The following is a 15,048-nucleotide window of genomic DNA, read 5'->3' on the forward strand; positions in this document are numbered from 1 at the left end:
TAGCCACACAAACAATTGATTTGTCATTCAGTACAGCCAGGACAACCTGTCAGTAAAAATGGATCTCTTTCTGATGGGGGAAGTTTTGTTTGTGTGTGACTGACTTTTTATAAAAGAAATTTCTGTCTGTGGCTATTCAAAAACTTCATTAAAGCTTTCCACTCAGAATATTAGCTCATAGTGACATGAACAGTAATTTTAACTGAGGAAGTAAAAATTGTGGTGATGAGGCATCAAGACTTTAAGGAAGAGTAAGCCAATGAAGTTTGGGGGGAAGTAATTGCTGAAATGGTTATTGAACAGCTGGATTTGAGATATGTGGTACTTTATTAGAGACTAGTTCTAAATTCTGGTAACTTCTTATCTGTTAATTCCAACTATAGTATTTCATTTTTTTTTCCAGTACGTGAGCTTTTCACTTTCTGCCTACCACATATACAATATAATGGAGCCATTGAGATTTTACTTAAAAATCTGTTTCAGAAACATTATTCTCAACAAGATTTTTCTTTTTGGTCTTGGATGAGTACAATGTGTAGCTAGATTTTTACTTTAAATTTGAAAATGCATTTTTTTCAAATTCACAGGAGCAATATAAAAAGTATATTTAGACCAATATTCACATGTGGCACTAAGTTGTAATACTTGTTTCACAATCTACCTACTGACTGACTGCCATACAGTATACAAGAAAAAAAAGAGTAGTAAAAAGCACGTATTTTTAGTTTTGCCACAGGATTGGTCTTATCCAATCTTTGTATATTTTCACTAAACTTTTGCTTCATTTTTTGAGACTGTCTGACTGTTTGGTTTTTTAATAGATGGTCATTTCTGTCCAATTGAGGCAGAAAAAAAGAAGTTGGAAGTCTGACTAGGAGGTCTTTCCCTTGATTTGCTACCAGGGGTTTTTTGGTGTTTTTTTGGTTTGATGTTGTTTTGGGGTTTTTTGGGTGTTTTTTTTTGTTTTGCACTATAAATATTGTTTACAGGATGTACTGAAGGTATATTATGAATATTGTTCAGCCCTTGGTATGGAAGCTGCCTGCACCGCTTGCTAATAGGATCATTTGGATAATCACCATTTCCCTTCCTAGGGTACAGTGTCAGAAAAAAAACAAGCATTACTGTCAAGGTGAAATATACAGGAGATAAGTCTTTTAAATTTTTCATCAACTCTTAGAACAGCTGCTTAATGGTTATTTTTTCTTCTCCTGGTTATGGACTAAACATTATAAACCTCAGCATAATTCTTACCTGAATTTGTTGCTTGTAATGCTCAACTCGTTTCCTTATTTCAGTTATCCTCCTGGAGTAATGTGTATATAATAGTTCCCAATTCATGATGGATAAACATTTTTGAACTTAATGCTTCATAAGCTTTGATTTAGATGGGAGAAGAGGGCAACCAGATTATGTATGTAGTTGACATATTTGTTTTATAACAAGCTTATGTTTTATATGTTTTAAATAAGTTTATTAAATAAGCTTATATTTTAAACATACGAAAACAGTCATACAAGGTGGAATTGCAGTAAATACAAGGCCACGGTTTTGTTTTCCTCTTCAGTGCCCTTATCAAGCAAGTAAACAAGTCTATAGATGGAACAGCTGATGATGAAGATGAGGGTGTACCTACTGACCAGGCAATCAGAGCAGGTCTTGAATTGCTTAAGGCAAGTATACTCCTGGTGGTCAGTAAGCATGTGAAACTTTCTGAAGCCACTTTGTTAAATAAATTTTTAATTATCACTCAGTATCTTTAGTCATAAGCATGTGGTGAGTATCTGGAAGAATACTGGTTTGGTTTTTGTTCTCTATGCTCATCTTATGTGGCACATAAGATTGTCTAATAAACCATTTAGAAATTTTTCTTTCTGGAAGTTGAAAGTTGTGTTTGTGACATCAGCAGCTGAACTTTAATTATTAGAGTGTGGATTCAGCTGTTTGTGAATACAGTTATACTACTTTTGGAACTGTACTTGTGTATCAGTACCATACTGTGGTTCCTCTGAGTTCCTCATAAACTGTGGTCTTATCTATTTCAACTATGTGTAATCTTTGAGACTCAGTTAACATAGCAAACCCCATCAAGATGCATTTCTGGGGACACTGTACGTAATTTCTTACTCTGTTCTTCCTTCTTCCAAGAGGAAAAGGGATGATCACTGTGTTACTTACAAGTACTGTTACAAGCGTGAAACTTTTTCCATGCAACTGCATAGGGCTTTTTGTTTTACTTCATGCTTTTAGCCTAAAGTCTGTGACAGAGACTATACAGCGTCAGCTTTGCCTGTACTTGCACAGAAAGGTACTCGATTTATATGATAGTGTTGGGAGCAGTCCAACTGTGGGTTGACTTCAGAGGCCTTAAAATCTAAAGGACTCTCATGCACAAGTTTTCAGAATATCTTAGATCAACTAAGGGCCTAGTATATTCATCTGAGAGCACGTGATTCATTAGCCAGATGTGTTTAGATAAAAGTGCAAAAGACCAGTAGCACAAAGATGAATCTGAGTGAGAATGAATCATGTAATGAAGGACTATATGTTTGAAAGACGGCTCCCAGGTCAGTATTTACATATTCATACGAACTAGCATGACACATTTAAGGAAGAGGAGTAAGATTGTCCTGAAGGAAGTGGTCTGTACATCATGAGAAGAATCCAGTAAGGACAAGTATAGGAGTCTAGAAAAGGGAGTGTCATACAATGAAGTGGGGAGGAAGGTAGCTTGGTGGAAGTAGAAAACTGCATGTGAAGAAGTTCCTAGATTTTTAGCATAGTTTCTTTGCCATGGGTCAGAATATTATATGGAAAGAGGCTGATAATCAGTAGCCACTTAAAAATGAAGAGAAGGCAAACTTCCAGAGATGATCAAATGAGGATATTTTTTTTTTAACATGGGAGGACTGTCATACTTGAAGGCAGTGTCCAAGAATCTGAAGGAGAGGTACAGGATCTGGTAAGCTGCTGTGGAAAGCTTGAGGGACTAGAGACCCTATGGGGTACGTCTATACTACGATTTTAGAGTTAGGAACTTCACTTCAGAGCACAACCAGTTGTTCCACTTAGCAAACAAGCATGAAGTCCAGGAGCACACAAGCTAGATTCCTTTTAGAGAAACAAAATTAAGAGATGGGCTTGAGAAGCACATGTTGTGTTGTAGTGGCTAAAGTGCGTTCATTCAGTCTAGAAATACTTCGAAGTAAACCCCCTGAAATGTGAATATTGCTTCCTTAGCATCAGTTGTGTCTCTCAAGACCTGCTTCTGCTGTAACCTGGTACTTGCTAATGTAGATGTAGCCACTGAGAAGTACATGTTCACAATAACAGGGTAAGAAATTGAGACTGGAGAAATAAGTTAAAACTGATGAGATCATGTATAAAGAGAGAGACATTTAGGAGGTACTAAAAAAAGACAGAAAAAGAGAAATGTGGATCATGTGACAAAACCAGACAGAATATTACAAATACTCCAGTATGGCAGTGGAAAATTACTCTTGGTGGAACGCTCTATGTAAGTGGACCTTTAAAAAATACTAACATGGCTTTCATCTTATTTTGGCAGGTACTTTCATTTACACACCCTATCTCGTTTCATTCAGCTGAAACTTTCGAATCTCTCCTGGCTTGCTTGAAAATGGATGATGAAAAGGTGGCAGAAGCTGCGTTACAAATTTTCAAAAACACAGGAAGTAAAATTGAAGAAGACTTTCCTCATATACGGTCGTAAGTTGTATATCTTGCTCTGTTTAAGTAGTGTTCTTTACTATATGGGATTTTGGAAGTTCTCATTCTTCCTTTTGCATGCTATAGCATTATCCTGCATTCTTGTGGAAGAAAGTATTACTTCAGGTAAAACAGGAAAGAGATTTGAATGACTTTAAAATGCAGTGCTTTTTGAAGAATGGAAGTGAAATGAATATATCCAAAGTAGTGACAGCTGATATATCACTGATACTACTATAATTCTTATCATTGCCCTTCAGAATTACTTATGTTTTTTCCTAAATATTAAATATATGGCAATGTAAAAATATTCTTTGCAATTCAATGGAGTTGTGTAGACAAGAATATTTTGAAAGAGCATTTAGTAACTTGGACAGATAAAATGTTTGGGTTTATTTTTTTGCATATTTTATCAACAAAAAAAAGTTGTGTGATTTTTTTTTTTTTTTACTTGAAAGCCATGTAAATAACCCTTTTTTTTTTTTCTTTCTTTGAAGAAATTGCCAAAACCAGGAGAATTAACACTTTTGCAGAGGTGTTGTTCTATATATGTACATCTGTACTTTTTTACTAGCTTGATATTTTGGTAGATTTTCAATTTGTGAAAAGGTACTTGTATTTTTTTTAAGTGCTCTGCTTCCAGTGTTGCACCATAAAGCTAAAAAGGGACCCCCTCGTCAAGCCAAGTATGCTATTCACTGCATCCATGCGATATTTTCCAGCAAAGAAACGCAGTTTGCACAGATATTTGAGGTAAAATTAAAATATTTAAGTTACTTTTTATTAATCTTTTATATTGCATATGTAAACTAAGGGATGTAGTGGCAATTTATGTGGCAAGTTGTATCAAATTTAGAAAAGATGTTTTTCCCCTTTCCCTTTTTTCTTGTACAGTTTGGCCTGAAAAATGGTAGCGGAGAGTGTTTTTTAGTACCCTGTGATCCATCATGTTTAGGGTTATGTATTTTAACAGATGATAGAGTAAAACAAAGTGTTGGACTGTCTGCTAGAACCATGAACTATTATTCATGGAAAGAGGAACCATACACCACTCCTCACCCCTGTTGGGACTGACCCAAAGTTTTTAAATGGTTACAGAAATTATGGAAAACTGAAGTATGGTAGAGACTATTTAAATAGATTTTATAGTTATAACTGCAAATGTACTTTTTAATTAGCTCCCATCAGCCTTTTATCTTGAAGGCTGAATCATAGTCCATTACTGAAATTGCCATCTTGAGATGTAGTATGCCCACTTCTCCAACAGGAGTATATACTTTTTAATTAATTGTTTCCCAAATGGTCCTGCATGAGCTGCCACTTTTTGAACTACCCAGATGTGATAAACATTTTGTCTGTCGTCTTGATTTTTCTTTTGATTTATAGGAGACTTGTAGGGTTGGTGAATGTGTCTTTAAATCTAAATAGTCAATAGTTCTTTTAGAATTGTACTTCTTAAATAGAAAGAGACATGGACAACTTGGTACAGAACTCTCACCCCCCTCCCCCCAGTAAGACACAGATTGTATTAGTAATAGTTGAATTTGTTGCCTTTATTCTAGCCACTGCATAAAAGTCTGGATCCAAGCAATTTTGAGCATCTCATTACGCCGTTGGTTACTATTGGCCATATAGCCATGCTAGCACCTGATCAGTTTGCTGCCCCTTTGAAATCTTTGGTTGCTACTTTTATTGTTAAAGATTTGCTAATGAATGATAGGGTAAGTATTTTTAAAACCTCTTATTAAGATTCTGCTTCTCCTATAGTATGATACTCAGCAAGTACTTGTGAAAATTTTTGGCTTGTTGGTTCTTCTTTTTGTATATGGTTGTCTCTGGATTTCCACATATACTGTTTGACTCAATTGAAAGCACACAATACAGGAAAGGAGATAGTACTCATCTGGTAGTTTTTACAAAAGCGACAAGCTGTACAGCACAGCACTTGATCACTCATGACTCACTTAGTCTCTTGTCTTGAGCAAGCATGTTGTGATTTTTTTTTTTTTTTTTGGGGGAGTATAAAGCATTTGAAACTAAAATACACTGTTTAAATGGAAGACTGTGAATTTTAATTATTCTAATACTTCTGTATTGATAGTGAATATAAATTGAAAAAAATAACTTGTGCATTGTCAGCCATTGTTTCGGGAAAGATTTACTGTCTAAAACTATGCGCTTGAGGTTCCAATCTACTGGATATGGAAACTGGAAATTATTTTCAAAGCAATGGCTATCACACTCTAAAGCAATAGTTTTCAGGTAACAACAACAATAAAAAAAAACCCCCTTTACTACTGTTAAATTTGCTGACACTTGAATAGTGAGGTGAGAACAGTATCTCACTTCTGTAATGGTTACTTCTATAAAATACAGAAGGCATAAAGCTAACCAGTGAGTGCTGCTGTATTGTTCTTGGAAGCGACCAGTAAAGAGGAGATTACAGCAGGTAGCAATAGTGTAACAAAATATACCATTTGGTTTAGCTTCCAGGAAAAAAGACAACAAAACTTTGGGTCCCGGATGAAGAAGTGTCTCCTGAAACACTTGTTAAAGTAAGTAGCACTTAGTATATTTCCTATGATCGTGTGTATACTACTTAATAAAGTTAAATATCTGAATTCCTAAAGCTGTCAACTACTTTCCTCTGTTTCCTTGTCACCTTTCTAAAAGTGAAAAAGAGGGAATCTTGCTGGAATACACATTTTTGGATTGCCAGAAAAAAAGAATTTGCTTTTGGGAGCATCTACTTTTTTTTTTACTTTTGTGAATAAATTTACATATACACTTTATTGAGTTTTTATTCTAGCTTATTATAGGCTTAGGTTTGGTGTGCAACACTTCAGTATTCCAGATATTATCACAGTTAAAGTAAAATTATTTTTTTCCCTCCTGTTTAACATAAGAGGCTTTGTTTAAAGCCTTCCCTTTTTCTTTTGAATTTTTAGGACATTCCAAGAAAACTTCAGTGCTGTTTTGGAAAAAAAAAAGAAAAAATTGTTCTTGGATTTGTCAGTTTACTTAAATGAATAAATGTGTTACATTGCTTTTCTCAGCGTACAATGTGTTTTAGAGAAAAACCTAGATTAAAAAAAAAAAATTAAAAAATCACTTTAAAATGTTCGGGGTTTTGTTGGTTGTTTTTCCTTAAAAATGTCATCTCAAGCGTGTTCTTTTTTTGGAGTAAGTTTATTATTATCATGCTTTCTGGGATTGGTAATAGATATTCTCAGTTTTTTCACTCAATCAGAAGTAGACTTACACTGTGGAAAATACATCCTATGTCTGTATTTGTTTTTAAATGCCCTTTCTTCAGAACAGGGATAGCTTATGCTTTCACATTTTCTTTCAGAGTTAGAAAGATGCATGTAATTTGTAGCATGCTGTTTCTAAGTTAATTATAGCAGTCATTTAATTTCCAGTGCCTTTTGAATAAAGTTGCTCTGACGGTTTTAAGAAGTCCTTTGCCTTCTCTCTTAAAGTTGTTAAACTCTTTGTAGCATAATGCCCCCTTCTCTGCTGGTTTAGTAAGTACTTTGGTTTCCAGCTTGGTACAGAACTCATTATTGGAAATGCTCAGTTGTGTTTGGAGTTGATTTATTAGCTTTTTATTAATTTGTCTACAGCAAGGATATTTTTCATATTTGTGCAATTCCATAGTTACACAGTAGACTCCAAAAACTGTTAAAAGAATGCATGTTTGTTTTGATTTCACGAACTGCTAGTTTAAAATAGATATGATTTCACTTCGGTGATTATACATGTAACTTGAAATAGTAAATATTAATTATTTTTCTTAAATTTTTTAATGATTTGTGAAGCTGTAATATCTCTCTAAAATGTGTTTTGGTGTTGATAAAACTTACCAGTTGGTGTATAGAAAATCTTAAGGCAACCTAGAGTTGAAGCCAAGCCTGAAAGCTGTAAGAAGCATTTATTGGCAAGTGAAAACAGGTTATTGTGAAAATTGATCTACAAATTTAATTAGCATTTATTACCCCTGAGAAGCCTATATTTAGTGAACGCTGCAGGCCACACCATTGGTTTATAAATGAATCTCTCTGACAGTGTATTTTTCTTTACTCTGGTTTTAAAAGCCTTTTTTTAAAAGGCTCCCTTTGTTACATAACTGTATAATATATTTAATGGGGATCTTAAAACTAGCAAGTTTAAGTATGAACGGGGGAAGGACTGATGAAGACAAAACTATAGTATCATCCAGCTTAACAGATGTAGACTGATACAGGCTAGCCCTAGTTTTGGATGCTAAACCTTAAATGAAATGATGTCTGTAGAGAAATGTTTCAGTGCAGTATTAAATATGAGTTGGATTAATTATTGTTTGAGTTAGACTTGAATTCCTATGCCTGGCACTTGAGTGTCTGGTCTAAAGCAGTAATCTCTCTCGACAGTGACTAGTACTGAATACTTCTGTGCACCATGCAGTGGATTGAGATATATAGTAGCAGTGACATTTCTTGTTTCCTTCTATGTACACTGCGATATAAGATTTCTTATCCTATGTCTCTAGCTGTGCTCTAAGTGGACATTGTTTCATTTTTCTCTACTGCACAAACCTGTATGTTCTATGACACTCCTGCAGCATTTGTGACTCTGAAAACTCAAGTAATAGAAACCTGAGCTAGCTGTTGTCATAATGTTGATGTAGTAGGAAGACAGTGTTTCCAGGACCACTACATGGGATGGGAGCCCATTATACTTTCACAGGGAAGGCATGATGATAACCTCTAGATCAGAGAAAAGGGCTATAACTCTCTGTTGATTATTTTTTCATTGTTAATTTTAATCTTAACAATTAATACTTATTCACTACTGCCAGTTTATGTAAAGCTAGTAGTTAATTGCAGTTTTCTCATAGTACCAATCAGAGATCTGTCACATTATAGTCGCTATCTCAGAAAGAAATGATCATGTGCTATCACTTTTGCTTGCACTTCAAATACACGTAGTTCACGTTGTGCTGCGAAGTCTAGTACAAAACAGTCATTTGTGGCCTTTGATGTGGTTCTGACCCATGTTATATTTTGGCTTTCTTGATATTTTCATGCTGTATGTAATAATTTTTCATCTCAGAGGAGGATTCTAGGGTCATGGGACACAAATTGAAACAAGAGGTTCAAACTGGATATAAGGGAAAAACCTGAGAACAGTCAGGCAATGGAACAGGTTGCAAGAGGTTACAGGTAGCCAAGAGAGCCTGTGCAATCTCCAGTCTTGGAGGCTTTCAATGCCACAGTGGATAAAACAGACCAATGTGGTCTGACTTCATAGCTGACCTTCCTTTGAGCAGGAGATTGGACTGGAGACCTCCTGATATTCCTTCCAAATGGAATTATCCTTTGATAATTATCCTATTTGGCTGCAAAGAAAAAAATTAAAACATGATGGCAGTGCAAATTCATGTCATGTTTGTTCAAGTCTTCAGGTATCCAGAAGCAGTGACGGGGGGAATTCTCATGCCCTGTACAAATTTCATGGAAATGCTTAATTCTGAAGGGTTGCTGGAACATCATCACAACATGATTAACACCAGCAAAGAAACAGGGAACATAGTGGGGTCAGAGGAAAATTCTGAAGGAGTTGAGATTAGGACTTCCTACATGGAAGGAAGGCTAGAGTAGATTTGGACAGTAAAATTGGGGGAAGGGAGTTGTGGAGGGGGAAGACTCCATTGGCATTTTGAGTTCTTGAGTGACAGACATCCTACCTCTTGCTGGTGTTACCCAATAGAATTAGAATTCTGTAGGTGGAGTAAATGGGCTACAGTGCTAAAAAATAAACTCACGTATAGATGACAGTCCTAGAACTTAGATCTGAAAGGACCACTGTGATCAGTTTGTTACATGGAATAGATCAAATGTATGATGAACTTCATTCAGTAATATTGTAAATGTTTATATAAAAGTTGTTAGAACTGCCTTTTACATTAAGGAGAAAATCTGATGCTACTGTGTACAAAATGTGCCAGCTCCCTTTCCACCATACCTTAGTTTTTCTAAAGCTTTTGGGTTTTGCGTTTCAAACTTCAGGGTTTGGTGGGTTTTGTGGTGGTTTTTCTCCACCCACCTCCACCCCCCCCCTTTCCCCCCCGGATGTCTACTTGATTCAGATGAGCATTTCCATCTTGTCGTAAGAAGATACTCCTTTTTCTGTTTTTTATCATCTCTGCTCACATATAAAAGCAAAACGGAAGGACAAAGGGATTCAAATACTAAATCAAACTTAAACTCCAAATTCATGCTTTATTTTCACTAAAGAAATGTGTGAAATTATTCAGTGTTTCATGATAGCTGCTGGATTCTGCATACTTTTAGAATCTTGCCTCAAAACACTTGATGTTTTCATTGGCAAAAGACAAGTTATCCTAAGTAACAGTCTTTGAGGCTTTTCTTTAAATAGCCATGAAAGAAATATTTTCTAGGATGAGTTATCTTAATACAGGTTGGTACTCTCACAGTCAAAATGTCTATGAATTGTTTTTTAATTTATGTGTCATAAAGAAATTTAAACTCAAATATTACATATATTAAAAAAATATATACAGGGATTGTTTAAGCACAGGAATTATAGGAATATAGGAAGATGAAAATGTGTTCTGCTTTTTGATCCAATAACATTTTCTTAATAAGTATAAATTGTTTTCCCTATTCCACAGTGTTTAGTAGATGTAAGGTCAATTAAGATAATGTTTTCATAGGACAAAATATATGATTACTTAGGAAGAAACCATTTAAACTTTAACTAAATGTTGTATGATTTTTATTTGCTGTAATAAATGCTTGAGAATTCCAGTGAAAAGTTGCTGTATAGTGAGAGTACGTGTAGGTATCTTTCAGTATTTAAATGATGTTTTGCAGCCTTGACAGGCTTATGTTCATAGCAGTAAAAAGCACTTGGGAAAATACTGTGTAATTAAATTAAGATAAAGATTTTTTTAAAAAATGAGGCTCATGGTGTGATTTCACTTCTGCATATCAATTTTTTTTTTTTTTCAGATTCAGGCCATCAAGATGATGGTTCGATGGTTGCTAGGAATGAAGAACAACCACAGCAAGTCAGGAACTTCTACTCTGAGGTTGCTAACAACAATACTACACAGTGATGGAGATTTAACAGAGCAGGGGAAAATTAGGTATGTAACAGATGGTAATGTTTTGATGTCTGTGATGTGGTGGGGAGAGTTTTAGTCAAAGTAGTACTTAAACTATTCTGTTAGACTGCTTAAAAATTTATACATCTTATTTCGTAAGAACTAATGGTAAGCTTGGCTGGATTCCTTCATAAGTTTGCTGAGTCTCAGGTTCTTTAACACTGTAGATATAGCTGTATTTTAATGGCTTTATCTTCTTTGTTTTCTCTCTTTCTTCAAAGAGGCATTACTTATATTGCAAGAATAAACTGTGTAACTTCCTCTTTCCCATTGAAAATTGGTTTTAATTTTTTATGCAGCTTGTTCTTCCTGATGTACCAATTGTTGTGTATGCCAAAGGCCGATAGGCAGGCTTTCTAATAAAAAATAATAGCATGTTGCAGTAAAACAGGTGGGAATACCTAGCACATAAGACACTTCTGCTTGAAGGCAGGCTTTAATCCCTTGAGGCCTCTAAAGTGAAAGGAAGAGGGGAAATGTCTAAAGAGGATTAAGTCTCAATAAATAATTTACCTTTTAGGTGATTGTTAGGCAACTTGTTTTTCTGGGTATCTTCTTAATCCTCTGCGGTAGGGGAAGTGATAAGTTGTCAGCCACTACTGCTTGCCAAACATTGAAAAATTATGTCTGCAAAAGCCATTAAGGGCATAGATGAATTGTGCCAGAAGGAGTATAAAAAAATTTTAATTTTGGGCTAGAGTTTAATTATACAGTGATTATGCAGATAGAACCTATGTTGTGTGTGCAAAATTGCAAACCTGAGAATTGTCTAGTATGTTATCTTTGTAGCAACTGTGTAGTCTTTCTTAAAGTTCCTTGTAAATAATTCTTCCATAGTTTTAAATTCTCTAATATGACCATTCGTGGCAGATACTAGTGAGTTAAGTGGCAGTAAGTTAGCTTTTCAGCATAACTGCTCGGAGCATATTGTTGGCTTATCCAGTAGTTTGTGAATAGATCAGTTCTGTAGGTCCTGTGTGTTTTCATGCTTGGAGTGATGATTCCTTACTGTGCATGTTTTAGACATTTATTTTTCCCACTTCTTTTGTACTTGAAACTATAAATAATAATAGAAACTGTATATAATGATATGGTCAGTTCTCCATTATTAAAGTTAATGAAGGGCTGGGGATACTTTGAGGGGAGGGAGAAAGCTGTAATGACATGTGAGATTGCTCTGTGTTAAAGGCAACCCTTCAACCCCAGAGCCTGGGTATAGATGATGAGCCAACTGAGAGCTTATGGGTTAGGATTAAAGAGCAGACTGGTATGGGTGACATTGTAGTGGGTGTCTGCTGTAGCCCCCCTGTCCAGGAAGAGGAAGTGGATGAAGCCATCTATAAACAGCTAGAAACAACTTCATGTTCGCAGGCCTTAGCCCTCATGGGTGACTTCATCCACTCCGATACCTGCTGAAGGAGCAACACAGCAGCACATAAACAATCCAGGTGCTCCCTGGAGAACATCAATGACCACTTCCTGACACAAGTAATAGAGGAGCCAATGAGGAGAGGTGCTCTGCTGGACCTCATACTCACCAACAAGGAGGGACTTGTTGGGGGTGTGAAGGTTGAAGGCAGCCTTGGCTGTAGTGAGCATAAGATGGTGGAGTTCAGAATCCTGAGGGCAGCAAGGAGGTCAAAAAGCAAGATCACAGTGCTGGACTTCAGGAGAACAAACCTGGGCCTCTTCAAGGGTCTGCTTAGTGGAGTCCCACTGGATAAGGCCCTGGAGGGAAGAGGGGCCCAAGAGAGCTGGTTAGTATTCAAGCATCATCTCCTCTAAGCTCGAGTCATCAAAGCAGAAGGTCAAATATTTCAGCAGACCTGAGTGAATGAGCAAGGAGTTCCTGGCAAAACTCAAACACAAAAGGAGGGATTGAGAGCTGCCCTGCAGAGAAGGACTTGTTGGTAGTGGTAGATGAAAAGCTGGACATGAGCTGGCAATATGCGTTCACAGCCCAGAAAGCCAACCGTATCCTGGGCTGCATCAAAAAAAGCATGGCCAGCAGGTCAAAGGAGGTGATTCTGCCTCTGTGCTCTGCTCTGGTGAGACCCCACCTGGAGTACTGCAGCCAGCTCTGGAGTCCTCAGTACAGTGAAGATATGAACCTGTTGGAGCGGGTCCAGAGGAGGACCACAAAAAGTGGTCAGAGGGATGGAACACCTCTCCTATGAGGAAAGGCTGAGAGAGTAGGGGTTGTTCAGCCTGGAGAAGAGAAGGCTCCAGGGAGAGACCCTATTGTGGTCTTTCAATACTTAAAGGGGGCTTATAAGAAAGATGGGGACAGACTTTTTAGCAGGGCCTGTTGCCATAGGACAAGGGGTAATGGTTTTAAACTAAAAGAGGGTAGATTTAGACTAGATATGAGCAAGAAATTTTTCACGATGAGGGTGGTGAAACACTGGAACAGGTTGCCCAGAGAGGTGGTAGATGCCCCATCCCTGGAAGCATTCAAGGTCAGGTTGGACGGGGCTCTGAGCAACCTGATGTAGTTGAAGATTTCCCTGCTTATTGCAGGGGGGTTTGGACTAGATGACCTTTAAAGGTCCCTTCCAACCCAAACTATTCTGTGATTCGATGAGGTATACAGAAAGTGGAAGTAGGGTTAGGTAACCTGGCAGGAATATGGAGAACCCAGTCTGACACACAGTTAGGAAAGCCAAAGCCCAGCTGGAATTGAATCTAGTGAGGAATGACAAAGGCAACCAGAAGAGCTTCTTTAAGTAAATAGGTGACAAAAGGAAGACTAGGGAAAATGTGCACCTGCTGCTGAACGAGGCAGGAGCCCTGGTGACACAGGACATGGAAAAGTTTGAGGTACTGAATGCCTTCTTCACCTCACTCTTTACTAGCAAGACTGGCCTTCAGCAATCCCAGGCCCTGGAGACTGGGGAAAGTCTGGAGCAAGGAAGACATACCCTTGGGGGAAGAAGATCAGGTTAGAGAATACTTAAGCAAACTGGACATGCATAAGTCAATGGTCCTTGATGGGATGCACCCATGAGTGTTGAGGGAGCTGGCAGATGTCATTGTGAGACCACTCTTGATCCTCTTTGAATGATTGTGGTGATTGGTAGAGGTGCCTGAAGACTGGCAGAAAGCAAGTGTCTCTCCTGTCTTCAAAAAGGACAGGAAGGAGGACCCAGAGAACTAACTACAGGCCAGTCAGCCTCACCTCGATCACTGAGAAGGTGAGGGAACACCTGAGCTCCCCAGTACGAGAGAGATGTGGAGCTGCTGGAATGAGCCCACTGTAGGGCAATGAAGATGCTGAAGGGATTGGAGCATCTGACAGATGAGGAAAGGCTGAGAGAGCCGGGACTGTTCAGCCTAGGGAAGAAAAGGCTCAGTGGGGATCTCATCAATGTATATAAATAACTGAATGAAGAGTGTAAACAAGATGGAGTCAGGCTCTTAGTGGTGTGCAGTGACAGGACCAGGCAGTGGTCACAAACTGAAACACAGGAGGTTCTGTCTGAACACAAGGAAAAACATATTCACTGTGAGGGTGACTGAGCACTGACACAGTTTGTCCAGAGAGGTGGTGGAGTTTCCATCCTTGGAGATATTAAAAAGCCATCTGGACACAGTCCTGGGCAGCCTGCTGTAGGTGACCCTGCTTGAGCAGAGGGGTTGAGCTAGATGACCTCCAGAGGTCCCTTCCATCTGTAACTATTCTGTGATTCCTAGTATTGCATTTTGGGAAAGCCCTAAGCTGCAAGGAGGGCAGGTCTCCTTTTCTCTGTTTGTGTGAGCTATACTGCCTATGCTAACAAGTACTCTCAAAACCTGAAGCAGAGGAGATGATGTTTCAGGTGCATTAGTTCTGCGTGGAGCTTGCTGGTATCTCGCTGACACTTCCTGACCTTTATTCTTCACCATTTGAGAATGCAATGAGGATATCTTCTTTCTGGCAGTGCTTACTGTGTCCCTACTGTGCAAATCTGACACTGCTCCTTTGAAATTAGAGTAGGCTTTGGAAAGAGTAAAATTGTCTGTTCAGTACAGAACATAATCTTTTAAACTGTACTTGATCTGATGTCATTCTTTGTAGAGTCAATTTTTGTGTTCATGGCTTGCATTTGTCTTTTAAACAATGTATAATTTGCTAAAGATAATTGAATTAACTGAAAGTGGCAGGGTTC

The 15,048-nt window shown here is 37.6% G+C and overlaps 1 protein-coding gene across 2 annotated transcripts in view; it reads left to right on the forward strand.

Annotated features, from left to right (window-relative positions):
* The window catches only part of PDS5B (PDS5 cohesin associated factor B), a 97,212-nt gene that overhangs the window by 51,779 nt on the left and 30,385 nt on the right, over positions 1-15,048 (forward strand). For both annotated transcript variants that reach the window (XM_059822300.1, XM_059822309.1), the window contains exons 17-22: positions 1,568-1,673; positions 3,569-3,729; positions 4,359-4,482; positions 5,292-5,450; positions 6,216-6,284; positions 10,746-10,882. In XM_059822300.1, the coding sequence (XP_059678283.1) occupies positions 1,568-1,673; positions 3,569-3,729; positions 4,359-4,482; positions 5,292-5,450; positions 6,216-6,284; positions 10,746-10,882 (756 nt within the window). The remainder of the gene's footprint in view (positions 1-1,567; positions 1,674-3,568; positions 3,730-4,358; positions 4,483-5,291; positions 5,451-6,215; positions 6,285-10,745; positions 10,883-15,048) is intronic.

This window comes from Gavia stellata, chromosome 1 (assembly GCF_030936135.1).
Source record: "Gavia stellata isolate bGavSte3 chromosome 1, bGavSte3.hap2, whole genome shotgun sequence".
NCBI classification, from domain to species: Eukaryota; Metazoa; Chordata; class Aves; order Gaviiformes; family Gaviidae; genus Gavia; species Gavia stellata.